The sequence below is a fragment of the Metopolophium dirhodum genome, chromosome 4, assembly GCF_019925205.1.
Source record: "Metopolophium dirhodum isolate CAU chromosome 4, ASM1992520v1, whole genome shotgun sequence".
Taxonomy (NCBI): Eukaryota; Metazoa; Arthropoda; class Insecta; order Hemiptera; family Aphididae; genus Metopolophium; species Metopolophium dirhodum.
The window spans coordinates 9012322-9028791 of NC_083563.1; the positions used below are offsets into that span (position 1 = coordinate 9012322).

The 16470-nt window shown below is 30.8% G+C and overlaps 1 protein-coding gene across 1 annotated transcript; it reads left to right on the top strand.

The window, feature by feature from the left end:
* Positions 1 to 1963: 1963 nt before the first annotated feature.
* On the top strand, positions 1964 to 16417 carry LOC132943901 (glutamate--cysteine ligase catalytic subunit). The gene is made up of 12 exons (XM_061013044.1): positions 1964 to 2500; positions 2597 to 2706; positions 9450 to 9635; positions 10272 to 10444; positions 12512 to 12666; positions 12760 to 12822; positions 13401 to 13597; positions 14222 to 14393; positions 14910 to 15107; positions 15177 to 15350; positions 15856 to 16037; positions 16131 to 16417. Exons 1-12 carry the CDS (start codon positions 2351 to 2353, stop codon positions 16303 to 16305), a joined length of 1935 nt encoding a protein of 644 aa, XP_060869027.1. The 5' UTR covers positions 1964 to 2350; the 3' UTR covers positions 16306 to 16417.
* The last annotated feature ends 53 nt before the right edge of the window (positions 16418 to 16470 follow it).

Below are 16470 nucleotides of genomic sequence, written 5' to 3' on the forward strand. Positions count from 1 at the left end.
ATTGCCTGCTTTATATCAGTATATCACGGACAATTATTCACACAATCACAACGTTCTACATCAACAGTAAGTCGGCGTTGACTCAAGGTTATAACAACAATAAATTATATAAATATATTATTTTAATTATTATAATATAGTAAATGTAATTTTTTTAGCAATAATAATGTAGGTATTTATATATTTTATTTTGAATGCATTGATTTATTCTATTTCTATATATCTGTGGACAAGTCTTGGGCGCATTCCTCTTATAGATGGCGATCGCTTATGGCTGATCTTATAAGACCACGACTGTGCACAGTGTAGGAAGGTATTAGCTTCGTGTGTGGTAAATTAAATTAAATTATTTATTTATTCGTGGTGCGGAGAGAAGCTGCTGTCCGATAAAGGGTTGATGCGAGATGTATTTATTGATTCACTAAGCATGATCTCCCCTTTTTTCTTCAATAATGCAGTTATTCAAAATCTGATTTTTCAAATTTTTAAATATACTTTTAGACCATATTTAAAATTCTTGAGATTTTTGTACCACAGTGTCCTGTAGAGATACAAACTTCTGTTTTTCAAATGAGAACAATACCCCTATTCATGTAGGGTTATACAGTAGGTAGAAAATATTTTTGAAATTTTTGACGTATCAAAATCAAAATTCGTACGAACTAGGTATGATTTTTGAGTTATTTGTGTTACTTTACTTTGTGTTCTAAGGATAAAAGCCAAAAGGTCCATGGTAATGGGGGATATAGACATAATATTGTGATTTGAAAACATGACAAACGCAGTGTAACAGTTTTAGTTTAATTAAAAAAATAATAACATTTTGTAAAAATGGCCCAATTATAATAAATACTAGATCCAATTTTACGTTTAATTTATATTTATGTAAAATCATTTTATCCTTAAGTGTCTCGGTGCCACTTAAATTAAATTTTATGTTTTAGTTGCCACCTTAATTATAAGTCTTTTCCACTAATCTACTACCCGATACCTATTTGGGTGTGAGGAGGGGGGGGGGGGTTTATAGGGTGTAATATATCGAAAAAAATGACTACAGGAATAACTCAAGCTTTGTAGAATTGTCGGATTTTTACCACTTTTTTTTTATCTGAAGGAAGAAGACTTTCTACAACCCTCGTCGATCTCTGATTTTGTATTCTATTTTAAATAATTGTATTAAAAAATTTGTAAAAAAATACTTTTTATCTTGTATTTTTTTAGACAAATTATGAAGTTTGAGAATAAAATATTGAAAAACAGAGATCGATACAGGCTGTAAAATATTTCCCTCTAGCAATTAAAAAAAATATATGAAATTTGGTTGATTCTACAAGGCGGTATCGTTATTCCCGCAGAGTGTATTTTGAGGACAAAATGGCATCGGCACCGAGCGCCTTAATGCAAACATTTTAATAACTAAGAAATTCCTCATTCGAATTTTGAATTAGGTACATCAACATTTTCAAAAAAAATTATCCACTAAATGATTTACAATAAAAAATGGTGGTTCTCATTTGAAACACGAGTTTGTTTAGTTGTATCCCTACAACCTATAGGATACTCGTTAAGTAGTACAACAAAAAATCATTTATTTGAAAATATGGTCTTTGAGTATATTTAAAAGTTCCAAATATCAAAATTTGAATAATTTCATTATTAAAAAAAAAAAATGGGGGTGAGCACGTTTGGTGAATCACTCTATATTATATTTATAATATAATATGTATTTAAATACACATTGGTTTAATGGTTACTGGTTTCCGGTTTGATAATATATAATATTACAAAAAATTATATGTGTCTTCACTGGACTTCTCTACTCGACGTGCACAGATGGGCCATAGACACCGAACCGCGGTCATAGAGCGATTAACCCGTTAACCGCAATCGTTTTACCTTGATTCCGCAACGTGCCAGAAATTATTATCATCTCTGGCAGCCCTGGCGTCTGGCATAAATATGAAATATTAATTAATATTTAGTCCGGCAGTCGGCACCCGTGGCCGTATCGGCATTCGGCCGCATCCGACCGTTCGGTAGTTCGGGTGTCGGAACTTCGTAGTCGGTGTTCAGTATTCGCCATTCATTCAGTTATCAATAACGAGCCGAACACGGCGGTTTGTGTTCCGAGTTACTGCGCCAATATACTGATAGTGGAAGGTGTTGTGACTAATATTCTGCTCATCTGCCGGGTTTTTGAAAGCGCATAACTAAAATACCGGTTCACACAGATCTTTTTGTATATAGATAAATAACACTCAGACGGTGTGGACTCCGGTACTGCTTCCTTCCTCGAAGTTTGAATTTTTTCCATTTTTATTTTCAACAAAATTAGTCTCTTTGCGCGAAAATGGGTCTGTTAACAGAAGGGCAACCACTCTCCTGGGATGAGACGAAACAGTTAGCTGATCACGTCAGACAGCACGGTATCGATCAGTTTCTGAACTTGTACCATCAACTGTTGGACCGCAAAGGTGATGTCCTGAAATGGGGTGACGAGGTAATTATTAACAGTGATGGTGGTTTGAATTTGTGCAGTCTTCCTACTCGTTCTAACATCACAACTGGGACTCATGTCGTTGTTCATCCTTTCTAGGTCGAATACATTATTGTCAAATTTGACCACATCAACAAAACTGCAAAAGTCAGACTGTGCGCACAAGATATTTTAGCTCAACTCAATGAAAAAGAAGCAAACGACCCACAGTAAGTTCAATTATTAAACAAATTGAAGAATTATAATAAGAAAATTATAAAAATTAGTTGTATTATTGAATTAGGGTTTGTTATTAAAATAAAACATTTTAAAGTTTAAACAAATTATTTACTTGAAAATTTAAATAATTTTAAATTCTGTGGAATTGCTCTGTAAAATATCTAAATTTATATTTATCTACCTAGGAGCAAAGAATAAATTACTTCATTTCTTTTAAATAACTTTATAACTACTTAGATAGACTTAGTACCAGCTTAGATAAAATAAAAATAAATAATGTTTAAACGCATATAATTATGTGTACCTACTATAGATATCAATTCATACCCTGGGGAAAATAAATATAAGGAAAATTAACTTGTATGATTAATAATCGTGAAGTTGTTGAAATGTTGTATACTTGTAGTAGTTAGCCTTGTTCGGTTTGTTTTGTAAGAAACTATAAAAACTGTATATACATTTTTTTTTAATATTTGTTTTTATTCATCTATATACTTATCTATGATTTGAGTAGAATTAATTTGTTTTTCAATTAGTTTAAACTATCAAAACCGATAAAATTTGTTTATATATTTTAATTCAGATCATTTAGAGCAGCTATTAAGTCAAATATTTAGTTCTATTGTTAATTATTATTATTTAATAGGTGTAAAATAACTTTTTCTTGCTAAACTTTAGTATTAGTGTTTGGTTAAATTATTTAAAAAGTAAAAAAATATTTTTAGGCAGGTATTATTTAAGATACCTATTCTTAACTTAAGAGTTAATACTTAGGCCTTAACCTATACTAAGCGTCATATTCACAAGTTTAGATAATCATTAATTATAGTATTTACAAAACTACTTAATATTATTTTTGTATTGATATTAGCTAACTTTGGTATGGTAGATACATTGTATGGTTGTACAAATAATGATTAGTTTATGGTAGATATATCATATTTTAACAAAAATGTCTTGTGTTTTTTCGAAACTAAAAGTTGTATTATTATTAATAATTTTTGTAGCATAAAATTGATCCTTTGTAAAAAACTAGCTTTTTTAATAAAAAAACAATTAAATAAATGATTTCCAAAAAAATAAGATATTGGTTTCTCAACTTATGTAATTAATTTATTTATATGGTTATCTTGAACGACAACAAGTCCATAATTACACGGAAGTTAAAATTAGTTATATCAATAATATTTTTAAAATATGTACTATTATATCACTTGTATACATATAGCTAGGTATATGTTATTAACTATCAATATTATTATTAATTATGTCTAATGTAAAATGTAAAATGTGTTTTTTAAGACCACCTCTGTTATGCATTTGTTTTTGCAAATATTTCCATGCATACAATGTACGATCCAGTTAAAAAGAGTTTTTGGAAAAGCACAAAAAACGAATATTCTAAACAAAATCATTCTAAGATAAAATTACATACCGAATATTTCTAAAAATTTAATAGGTAGGTCAAATAATTATTGATATTAGTGATATATATTATGTTTACTTGATTATAGATGAGACAACCAATCAACCAAATAATAGCTTATTTATAATATTATTGTGTTATTTTAAATTATAAATATCATATTATTGTTTGGGTTTTGCTATTTCAAATGTATGAATTGGTGAACTAGATTGAAACCCTGGGAAATTATTTAGTTTTATGCAAAGGATTAGTGAGTACCCCGGTGGGTACCAACTAGTTACCACCTACAAATTATAAAAATTCTTCTTTAAAAATATTTATAAAAATAGTGTAGTTTTTTCTAAATTATTTTAAATATGCACTGATAACAAGTATAGGCGTTTAACGTACTTTTACATCATAAAACATATTTAATGTAACCGTAAAAACAAAATTAAGAAATTTATATTATTATAAATTTTAATTCAGAAAAATTGTATATTCTAAATTAGTAATCTAAAAGAATTTCTTTATTATTTTATAATTCTTTAATTTGTAAATGATTATAATCCTAAGAAATCATATAATCTTATCATCTCTGTAAGTAATTATACATTTTAACATATTTAGTACCTACATTTTTTACCTATATTTTGTTAAATATTTATAAATGTGCTTACTTAATATAACTATAATTAAGTATATTTACTTTTTAATGATTAGGTTAGATATATTTAAGTATGACGAGTACAAGTGCCTATTCATGCTATACAATTTTTTTTGTATAAGTATTATATTGAACTAGGCAATCCATGTTGGGTAATATATAACTTTAATGTTATACTATGTTGTATAATATTATATCTAGTCCTAGTTTAACTATTTAAATATAACTAAATTATTTTATTTCAAAGAGTAAAATTATTTACTTCATAGAATACATGTTGATAAGGTTAGGTTTTCGAGGGATCAAATTTTAATTTTCCATTTCCTATGAATTTTATGTCTTACTTGCATTATTTTTGAATAATTGTTAAAATGTGTATATTAAATAATCATTCTATTTTAATTTATTTATGTTTTGTATGAATTTTAAGTTTGTGATGCAATTTAATATTCCCTGTTTCCAGTCTTTGGATTTTTCTCTAAGAGCGAGGTCTACATTTTTTGTACCTACCTAAGATAGAAAGTATTTTATAAATCGTTATCTGTCAAAAACGAAGGAGAGACACTAAAAAATAATTTTCGGAGTATCTCTACGTCGCCCACGTGCTATTTCACGCTCAATCTTTAAATGACAATGAGTAATGTTCATTGATAGGTGATCGGTAGGTATGTAACGAACATCCCTTTAATCGCACAATTATTTATTACGCAACCACTGAACAGACGGTTTATATATTATTATATTATTATATTATTATATTATTAATTCGGACGTCGTATTAAAGCTATAATGCACTCGTACTTTGTATTTATGTTTTATCCGATGTTTTATCTTTGTGCTGTAGGTTTATTGAGCCTTTTCGTTATTGAATCAAATTAGCACCATAGCATGGTGGGCAGGTAATGTGCGGGTAATGCTGCACAATGTACTGCTAGATCGTACTTAATTTAATCTAATCTAGATTTATTTAATTAAACAAATTAGAAAATGCAGACTCGTCTAACCTTATATCTATCAAATAATTTATCTATATCACGAATTATTACATCTACGTTAAACTTACAGATTTACTTTCCGTAGTCCGTAATGACTAATGGCTTGCAATTTGTTGTGAATGAAATAAAATATTCAGGGAAATAATCACGTTTAGGTGTCCCAACTTAGTTACTGTAGTACCTGTGCTATGTATATTTATAGAAAATGATGCCACATTACTGATACCTAACTGAGAAGTATGGTTTTTAAAATAGTAACAGTCGATCTTACATTTTAATAATGATTTATGATTATTATTACATACCTAATTTAATTTTCATACAAAAATTACTTTTTCAAATTATCGATTTTTATGTAGTATAGCTTCTTAAACTTAGTATCACCATTCTGCACCTCAATATTATACTTGTTGATTTAAAATTTAAATATGTAATAAATAATTAATAAACTACGTGATGGGCGATAGCATTAAGAATAGCTATTCCTACGACCTATACGTGAATAAATGTATTTTTAAGGCACCTAACTAAAATGTATATAGGTACGCTCGAATATACTTCGTGTACTTACTGTAGGTTATGTACATATTGAGTACAAATAGTACAATAGTTACTAAAATGTTCAAAATCTGAAACTAAACAAATTCACTACCGAAAAGCGAATATTATATTATTAGGTACTTATTGAAATTTAAAAGTAATTTCTCTTTCATTTTTTGCATAGTTTTAACGAGATTCTACATTCTCAGTTTTACGACAGCACCTGTAAAGCAGTAAATTGCAACGCATAAAAAAAAATTAATTTTTTTGTCATAATATTTAAATATAAAACTCCCTATAAAAAATAGTAACAACGAAAATTATGTAATATTTGTGCATTTAGTTTAAAAAGTGTAATATTAATATTAATATGTTTTGTACCGGGTTTTGTACCTATATACTATTATGTAATTAATTTTTAATTTTTACTGTTTTTTAAGCATGTTCTGTGGTAATATGTGAACATTATTTTTATTGTTATTATTATTAAATTATAATGAATTTTAATTTTTAACTTAAAATAAAATAAAAATATGTATACGGTAGAATTTTCTTATTAGGTACCATATTGATTACACGAGATTCGTTTTGATTAGACAATAATAATTTTACGATTTTTTTATCAACAGTTTGTCGAGTTATAAATTATATTTTCATTCATAACAATAGAATTGTTCAATGTACGAATATTAAAAAATTAAATTAAATTTTGTTGTGTAATTGATTTATTATAATTTTATTAGCTAATGAAACTTTTACGTTTTTCTCAGACAGAGGTTTCAATTGTATTTTTTTAAATTTAAAATTAGGTTTATTCTATAAGTATAATATTAATGTAAAATATCATATTGAAATCGTTAGTACCTATTTAATCTCAACGTGATAAATAATAATATCTTTGATTTTTTTTTTAAATTTTTTATAATTTTTATTTCGACAGCTTGAATATATTTTGACGAGTTCACAAAAACAACTTGTTAAACTTGGGTTGTTACGCACAAATGAGTAATTGTGTAATAAAAATCACATTTAAAATTATAATCATGCTTATGCATTCAAAGATTAAAATTTTAAATGACTACTTCAAAATGGTTGTATATACTTACAAGTTATAAGTATTTGAATATTTATCTTTATTTCTATAACATCATTCAAATTAAAATACAGAATATAATGTACGATTCGTAGTAAATTGACCGATGAATTATTAGTCGAGGTAAAACCTATACGTCTAGACCATAGATGATATAAATATATAAATGAACTTAAGAACTTAAGTTGTTCACGAACTATATTTATATGCACGTGGATTTGTACATTATGTAAAGGTAACTCGTTTTCTTATAATAATAATAATAATAATAATATATTTTGTTTTTTAGATTTGTAGGCTTAAATAAAATTATAAAACATAGTTTTGATAAAATATAATTAATTAAAATAAGTAACGTTTGATAACAATTAAATAATATAATAAAATATTTACGATACTTATTATTATTTGTGTATAATGTCAAACATAAAAAACATTGATAACGTAGTAAATAAATATTATATCATACCTTACCTGTAGATAAACTATACAACGCATTATAACGTGATAATATACCAAGCAATTGTATAATTTTTTTATTTAATTTTATGAATTTTGATTGTTTGAGTTTGAATGGAAATGATTATCTACTATCGATGCGACCCACATTTAACAAAATATTAAATATATATATTATGCAATAATATCTGCAGTTTTAAAAATGACGCAATTGTGTGAAAATGATCTCACCCGTGTTGCCATTATTCATCAGTTATTTTAATTATTTCAATGTAAACATATTTATAACTTCGTATACGTATATAATTAAGAATATTACCAATGTATATTATAAATAGTAGTTAAGTAGTACACAACCTGCTGGTATAGTGATAACTAGGGTTTGAATGTTTATGACCTTAAAAACTCTAAAAATGCATGTAAATATGCCCAAAAAATATAAAAGTATGTCCTTACATAACAAATAAATATGACATGATAAAATGTGTTACTAAATTGTATTCATTATTCATTCAAATTTTACTACCCACATATTTTTAATAGATTATTCATTGATCACGTTTCGTGCGATTGTGGTACTAATAATAATATACTTGCCTAGCTATGGGTGCACCTGTACATGTTAAACCCAATAATATATTTTTAAAAATTTTCTCTGAAATCTATAATTTAAAAAAACTATCCAAAATGTTAACACTTTACGAAAAATGACCTATAAAACAAATTAAATACATTTTAAAAACCAGAAAAATGCATTTATAGCTAAAATATGCCCGAAAATATGCAAAATATAATTATATGTAGGTATGTACTAAGTAGGTATCTATTTTTATGTCATATCAAATGGATTTATAATTTGTTCTGCAATGTGCACCACTTAGAAAAATATGAAAAAGTCATAAACATATCCTAACCCTAGTGATAACTCTATTGTGCACTCCGCATACCTATAATCTGTACCATATTATATCCATATATTTTAAATCATATAATATATAAGTATTACAACACATACGTAAATAAAATAACGTCAGTCCGTTTAAGCGGTGTAATAGAATTATAGAAATATAAGTTTTTTTTTTATAGTTATTTATTAGGACTGAATTTGTATTATCATGCGTTCATGTGTTTGCACAATTTCTGAGGTGGACAGGTACCTACCATAAAATATACACGTTCAAATCGATACATTTGACCACCTATTGTTTTTATACCACTGGGCATTGGCACAAGGACATCTAGTTTTCAGTTATATAAATTATGATGTTAAAGATAACCTAATGCAAAGAATACAATATAATATAATAGGTACCTATATTGTTTTTTATAAATTCTAAGTATTGGGTACTATATTATCATCATTGTCATCGGCGCATTTCTAACTTATAAGCGTTATGCAATGTGATGTGAATTTAACGCCTCATACAATATTGTACCTATGTAATACTGTTATATACCTAGTATTTACGGTTGTAGCTTTTTATATTTATTATGAAAGTGCATATACCTAGTTTCCTTGTGAGCATGTAGCTACATCACTCATTTTGATTATTATGTTTGTGTTTATATAATAGCAACGTCAAATCGCTGTGGAGGCCTGAATATGGAGCTTACATGATCGAGGGAACTCCTGGAAAACCGTATGGTGGCCTCTTGGCCCATTTCAACATAGTCGAAGCCAATATGCGGTACCGCAGAGAGGAAGCACAACAATTACTCGGGCCGGATGAGGTGCTGATGACCATCACAAATTTCCCCAGGTATGTAAAACTGCAGTATATACAGAAGACTATTGTTATTTTTGCTTGTCCCCCCTCCCCATCGACGCGTTATCGATCCGAAACGGTCGCAGGAGTTTAAGATGATCGACGGTAGATTGCAGACGTATTATGGCGACTTCCTAATAAGTAATACTCATATATTCTACTTTCGTGAATCGATTATTTTATTATATCGTATGGGATGGTGTTGCAATAGAGCTTCGAATACAATACTCAGCGACAAGTGACAACAGTGTTATTTATTTATAATTTCGATTTTTGAGGTATACGCGCACATAGGGATTCAATATTATACTATCGTTCCGGGATTATACATTTTTCATAAGACGGCAGATCGAAACAATTGTTACCGCACCTAACGACTAAGTTGATTAACGTAATCTATACATGTGTTAGCGATTATGTAATAATATACTTATCTCGTCAGAAGTATATTTGGTCGGCTTAAGTTTTTTATATTTTTCGGGCAGGGAGGGATGTGGGCATGAGGATGAGGGACTCATTGAACGTTAGAAAGGCTATGCACTGGATTCGGTGTTTTGGGCTTGTAGTTTCAGATGGCCCAGGCACAGATATAACAAAATATGCACGCATATGGGACGCATTTGTGTGCAGGCTTGGATGTCCGGAGTTCACGTGGCCCGTGGATCAGCCGACACCCAAGATCGGCCCATCGCGTTCGCTGTTCATACCGGACTCGGCGATTTACAAAGGGCATCCGAGGTTCTCTACGCTCACCAGGAACATACGGCAGCGGAGAGGGGAACGAGTGGCCATAAACATACCGAGTAAATATACCTAAATCATATATATAACATATACGTTTCATAACATATCATGTTATTAATTATTTTTAAACTCAAAACATCGTAAGTTTCACTACAACACACACACACACACACACACATACACATACTCATACACAAATAGTGAGAGTCAACGGTATAAGCAATAGCCTAAACGTTCGTATTAACGGCTATTATTGTAAAGTGGCTACACGTTGGCGAAGAAATAGTTGACTGAATCAACGGTAAGTGCTGTAGGGGCCGATGTATAATAATGTTATATATAGTACATATAAGCATACCTGAGTACCTGACTATTATATCAGTATATTATTATATGATTATTGTTTGGTGTACTGTGTGTCTGCGTCATCAGATTTGTGTTTTCGTCATATGAGTTGTTTTACGTGACCATGGTCGGGCGTGTATGCATACATATGTACATTGTATAAGTACCTATTGTATTTGAAAAGATACAAGTGTTGGTTTCAAATATATTGAATAAATATTATGAGGAATATTAATTTTGAAATGTGATATGGCACGGAAATGTATAGTTTGATTCGTTTAATATTATAATTATCATTGCATTGATGCAAGATGCAACATGTGTTTAACGAATGAAGTATTATAACCGTACGATAATAATATATTGTTTCCCGGAGTTGTCCCCCCTGCGGCCCTGCAGCAGTTTGTAATAGCAGGCTGAATGTATAGTTTTATTAAGTGTTTTGACCTATCTATTCGTTTTCAAATATTAGCACTTGCTATAGTAACATATAATAGCTATAAGTGAAACAAACATATGTTTTTTAAATAATTTGTTATTATTATACGTAATCCGACGATAACTGCTTCTTGTTCTGCTCCAGTTATTTATTTATTTTTTATTCGGAACTTCGATAGGTAGTGATTAAATGTTTTAATAGGTATACCGTATACGCAATATACATGTTTGAAAGATAATTTAGACAAAAATGTATATAGTATACCTATGTATGTAACGAAAACACTTAATAGTTTATACTAATTCAATAAATCCATACCTGATAGAGGTCACCACTACCATATATTATACGTGTGAATGATTATGATAATATATATATTCGTCAATTTTTCAATACTTATAACAGCCTTTTTCACGACCATCTAGACTCTAGAGGGGGGAAATCAATATCACATTGTGATATTCTAATGCATTTCTATGTTCAATTTGAATTACAATGCTGTATATATTATTATTTTATTGATGTATAAAACGTATTCACTGAAAAATATTCACTAGCCTTAAAATTATTAATCATATAATAATATGCTGCAAATATGTTCGAATATATTACTATGTTAAGGTTATTGTTGTAAGTATAGTTGACGGTTGGTACTTACGTTCAGGTTCTGCTTCTGTTGCGTAGTACATACGACGTACCTATATTGCACGACCGTTGGTTAGATTGAATTTTATATAGATCACATAATATTATAATAGATCAATCAACCACAATATTGAAATTTTGTTTTATTTTATTTGTATTATTAGATACATATTAGAGTTATCGTTTCTTTATTCAAATATTCGTATCTTGTATAGCCATATATAGGTATAGTTGTTATATATCTACCATTCTACCTGCTATACATTTAAAATACTATTTATATTACTGTTTTTAAGAATATTTTGAAAGAATATAATTTATGTTCAAAATTAAAAACTATAAAATATAAATATTATACAATATTAATTTGCAGACATGTAAATATAATTATTACAAGCCATAAGGGATTTTGGCTTACGCCCAATGTTTTCGGTCTTACCGCAAAAAAAAAAAAAAAATAGATAAAAAAAAAATAAAAATAAATTCATCATCCTTTTCCGGCCATCTAAATTGTATGCATTCTTGACGTTTGGCTATGTTATGAATCATAACATGATAATATTATATTATGTACATTATGTAATACGGAACGCAAATGAAATTATACTTTAACGGAATGTTTCATAAAAAAAATAATCATTGACGCGGTGACAATTTTATGTACTTACATGATATAGTATTTATTTTTAATTTGTAGTTTTCAAAGATGAAAACACTCCGAGTCCGTTCGAAGAAGATTTGATCAGCATCGGCGGGGATACGGACAGTCTGAATGCAGCACTGCCTGATCACGTTTACATGGATGCGATGGCATTCGGGATGGGTTGTTGCTGTTTACAGATGACGTTTCAGGTACGTAATAATAGTATAATGACCGTAGGCTGTTTTAACGAAGTGCTGCACGAACAAAATAATGTCTTATTTTTTGATTGTAAAATGTTACAGGCGTGTTGCATCAAAGAAGCCCGAACTCTTTACGATCAACTCACTCCGCTGTGTCCGATTCTGGTGAGCCAACAGTTTAACCCTTAAATTCGCAAAAAAAAATTAAGTAATGATAATCACAGTTGTAAATGTATTTATAGATATATAGCTGTATGGCTATATCCATATTGTAATTATTTATAACTGAACAAATAGTTGCACTTCTCTACGTAAATCATTTCGTAATAGTCTAAAACTAAGGAAGGTATTACTAAAAACGCACTTCTAAAAAGTTCTGCCATCCCCTAAAACAGGCCCTTAATGTGGCAAAATGTTACATGTATAATATATATAAGTAATTGTTTAAACTCTCGAAATGGTATACAATAAAAGTATAAAAATATGCGTTCGCCGTTGGTGTTGTATAAACGTCTTGAAAACAATTGTCTAGAACTCTATAGAAAATACTATAATATGTGTGAGTATTTATGTAGGTGACCTATATATACGGCTGTCAGCTATACCTATATATCGTATATACAACTGGTGAATGTTATTGCAACCATCATTTTTTTTAATTTACGAATCTGTTTCACATACGTATACGAAATAAATAATATATTGGTATATACCTTTTTACCGTTTTCATTTTGTCGTCGTAGTTAGCATTGACAGCGGCATCGCCTGTATTTCGAGGGTACCTAACAGACGTTGACTGCCGCTGGGATGTGATATCTCGGTCCGTGGATTGCCGTACGCGACAAGAAAGAGGACTGGAGCCGTTGACCACGGATAAGTTCGTTATACCCAAATCGCGTTACGACTCTACCACATTGTACCTATCGAGCCAAGGCGAAAAGTGAGAACTTATTTGAATTTTTTTTTTCGATCTCTTTAGGCCTCTTATTTTAAGTTGTAGACGTTTATAGCCTTGTAGTTATACTCGTATACCGCCTTTATATATTCATCGAGTTCATGTTATGAATTCGGTCAAAGGTTATGGCGTAGCAATTTTTTATTTGCACGGTTGCGGTATTTCTTAATTAGGATCATAATGTTATACATTTAATTTTATTGATACTTGGAATTTTGATTTGTGTTCACTGTTCATATATAATGTGAAGTCGACAAATTTGTTTTTACAAGAGTTAAATTTGCATGTATAAACGTAATGAAATATTACAATTTTTGATAAAAAAATATTTTTGCGTAATCTAATATTTGTTTGCATTATTGTTGAAAACAACTTGATAGTGCATGTGAAATTGTACATCCATCTAAATCGTGTAACACCCGAACCGCGCTATACCACGACTCCTTAGCAAACGGGTGAATGGTGATCCGCAACTATTATTATGATACATTTGGGAAAATTGTAACTAAACTGTCGATACTCGATGCAAAACAATTTAATAACGAATCGAATTCTGAATTTTTTTATAAACATTTTTACCGGACGAGTTTCTTTGATTTGTTGCGAAAGGTTTAACGACGTACCGCTGGTGTATGACGAAACGATCTACAACAAACTCAAGAGTGCCGATATCGATCACCAGATGGCTCAGCATGTAGCGCACCTATTCATCCGGGATACAGTATCTCTGTTCAACGAGAAAGTGCACCAAGATGATACTGTCGAGATGGATCACTTCGAAGTATGTCTTTTTCACCATGTATATAACCTATACTCAGCTGTGATTCACTGAGTGTTTTTTTTTTATAAAGAGTGTATATTTTCTCACGTACCTATAGCAGGACTACACATTCCTCAAAATTACATACAAATTACAAAAATTTAATTTAATTTGCTTAGGTACCTTAAGTTTTAAGGTTGAGTATAATATTATATACTGCAATGCGGAGAGCATGCTTGTGAATCACCTGTAACCAAGGGTTTATTTGAAGAGGCTGATTTTAATGTTTTATATGATGTATAGTTATTATTATTCAGTCTATAGGTACTCTAAAACCTTCTAATATAATTATAATTTCAAATTGTAACACATAAAAAATTTTTCCTACCACCCCCTAAATGACATAATCATAATATACGCTCTTGAACGGTATATGCACATTTTAATATAAATATATCATATTATATTATTTATAACATGATTAGAAATGAAATAATAACGAATGTGCTCATTTTGATTTTATATGATACATAATAGAACATACAGTCGACCAACTGGCAGACCATGCGGTTTAAGCCTCCGCCGCCCAAGTCAACGATCGGTTGGCGCGTCGAATTCAGGCCGTGCGAAGTGCAACTGACCGATTTTGAAAACGCCGCGATCGTGTGCTTTGTTGTCCTACTCACCAGGGTCATTTTGTCGTATCAATTAAACTTCATCATTCCCATTAGCAAAGTACGTTTTGTCGGTCATTCCGTCGATAATATAACATACGTGTACGTATATTAATCGCATCACTTGCAGGTGGACGAGAATATGTCTAAAGCTCAAAAGCGGTCGGCCGCCCTGACGGAAAAGTTTTGGTTTCGCAAGAATATCGCTGCGTCTACGTCCAAAACCGCGAACGTCAATGTAAATAGTTCCAACGACGATGCATCGTACACGAAAATGTCCATAAACGAAATCATCAACGGAAAAGTAAAATAATATCATATATCGGTCGATAAAAATACAGGAGTTGGGGCTCGGGGTAGTCGCGGGAGACCATCTTCGTTTAGCGCATTCGCGTGCGGTCTAAACTACTTGAAGAAAGCCCATCACCGACATTAAACTACGAATAAGAAGAATATTGTTTAACACGTTTTTCTCCTTGATGTCATGTATCCCTCGTTGTAGGCTCGACGTGTTTTCGTATATTAAACGAGCTAATATCGTATTGTGTTCTACACATTTCGGGGCCCGTTTTACAATAGTTAAACTAACCGGTTAAACCACCGAATTCGGCCGGTAAAATCAGTGGGTTAGGCGTAACCGAGGTTTAAACTATGATTGTAAAACAGGACCTCGGCCGTTTCAGCATAATATAATATTATAATTATTATACCTACGAGCCCTAAATTAACGACACAATATTAACTGTCTAGTCCCATACCAAAGCCACAGCAGTTGCACTCGTAACCGATAAACTCAAACGTGTTTTCAGACGGGCGAATTCCCGGGCCTCATCCCGTTGATTCACAGTTACCTGTCCAGCATGGAAGTCGACACGGACACGCACTGCACCATCCAGCAGTATCTGAAGCTCATATCGCGTCGCGCGTCCGGCCAGATCGACACGACGGCCAGCTGGATACGTCGGTTCGTCCAGGATCATCCGGCGTACAAGTATGAACGATAATGTTATATCACCGCGACCCACGACCATATTATTTTAAGTCGGTTGTACGAATGAGATACCATGTGATTTTTGTCCGGCAGACGCGACTCCGTCGTTGGCGATGAGATCAATTACGACCTGTTAATGACGGCCGACGGCATACGGTCCGGTCGCATTTCCTGTCCACGACTTTTGGGAGACTGTCTGCTGGCCAACTCGAAAACGAAGGAAACAATACCGCCGGCCGTGCAGAAGGTATATTCTTGTACTCCGTAGAGGACGCGCATACTAATAATATTAAATCGCCGTTATCCTGTCTGTTCTAATATATTTTTTACGCACACCGTAATTATTATAATATTATTCAATAATAATAATAATAATAATATTGTCGTGCTTTATTGAAGTACCATCGGTAACAATATGAATAACACTATATTT

Bases quoted from the DNA above. Each gene is read 5' to 3' on its own strand.
- LOC132943901 (XM_061013044.1), top strand. From the start codon at position 2,351: ATGGGTCTGTTAACAGAAGGGCAACCACTCTCCTGGGATGAGACGAAA. The intron at 13,598-14,221 runs GTGAGAACTTAT...TTGTTGCGAAAG, and splicing joins CTATCGAGCCAAGGCGAAAA to GTTTAACGACGTACCGCTGG. The intron at 14,394-14,909 runs GTATGTCTTTTT...GATACATAATAG, and splicing joins TCGAGATGGATCACTTCGAA to AACATACAGTCGACCAACTG.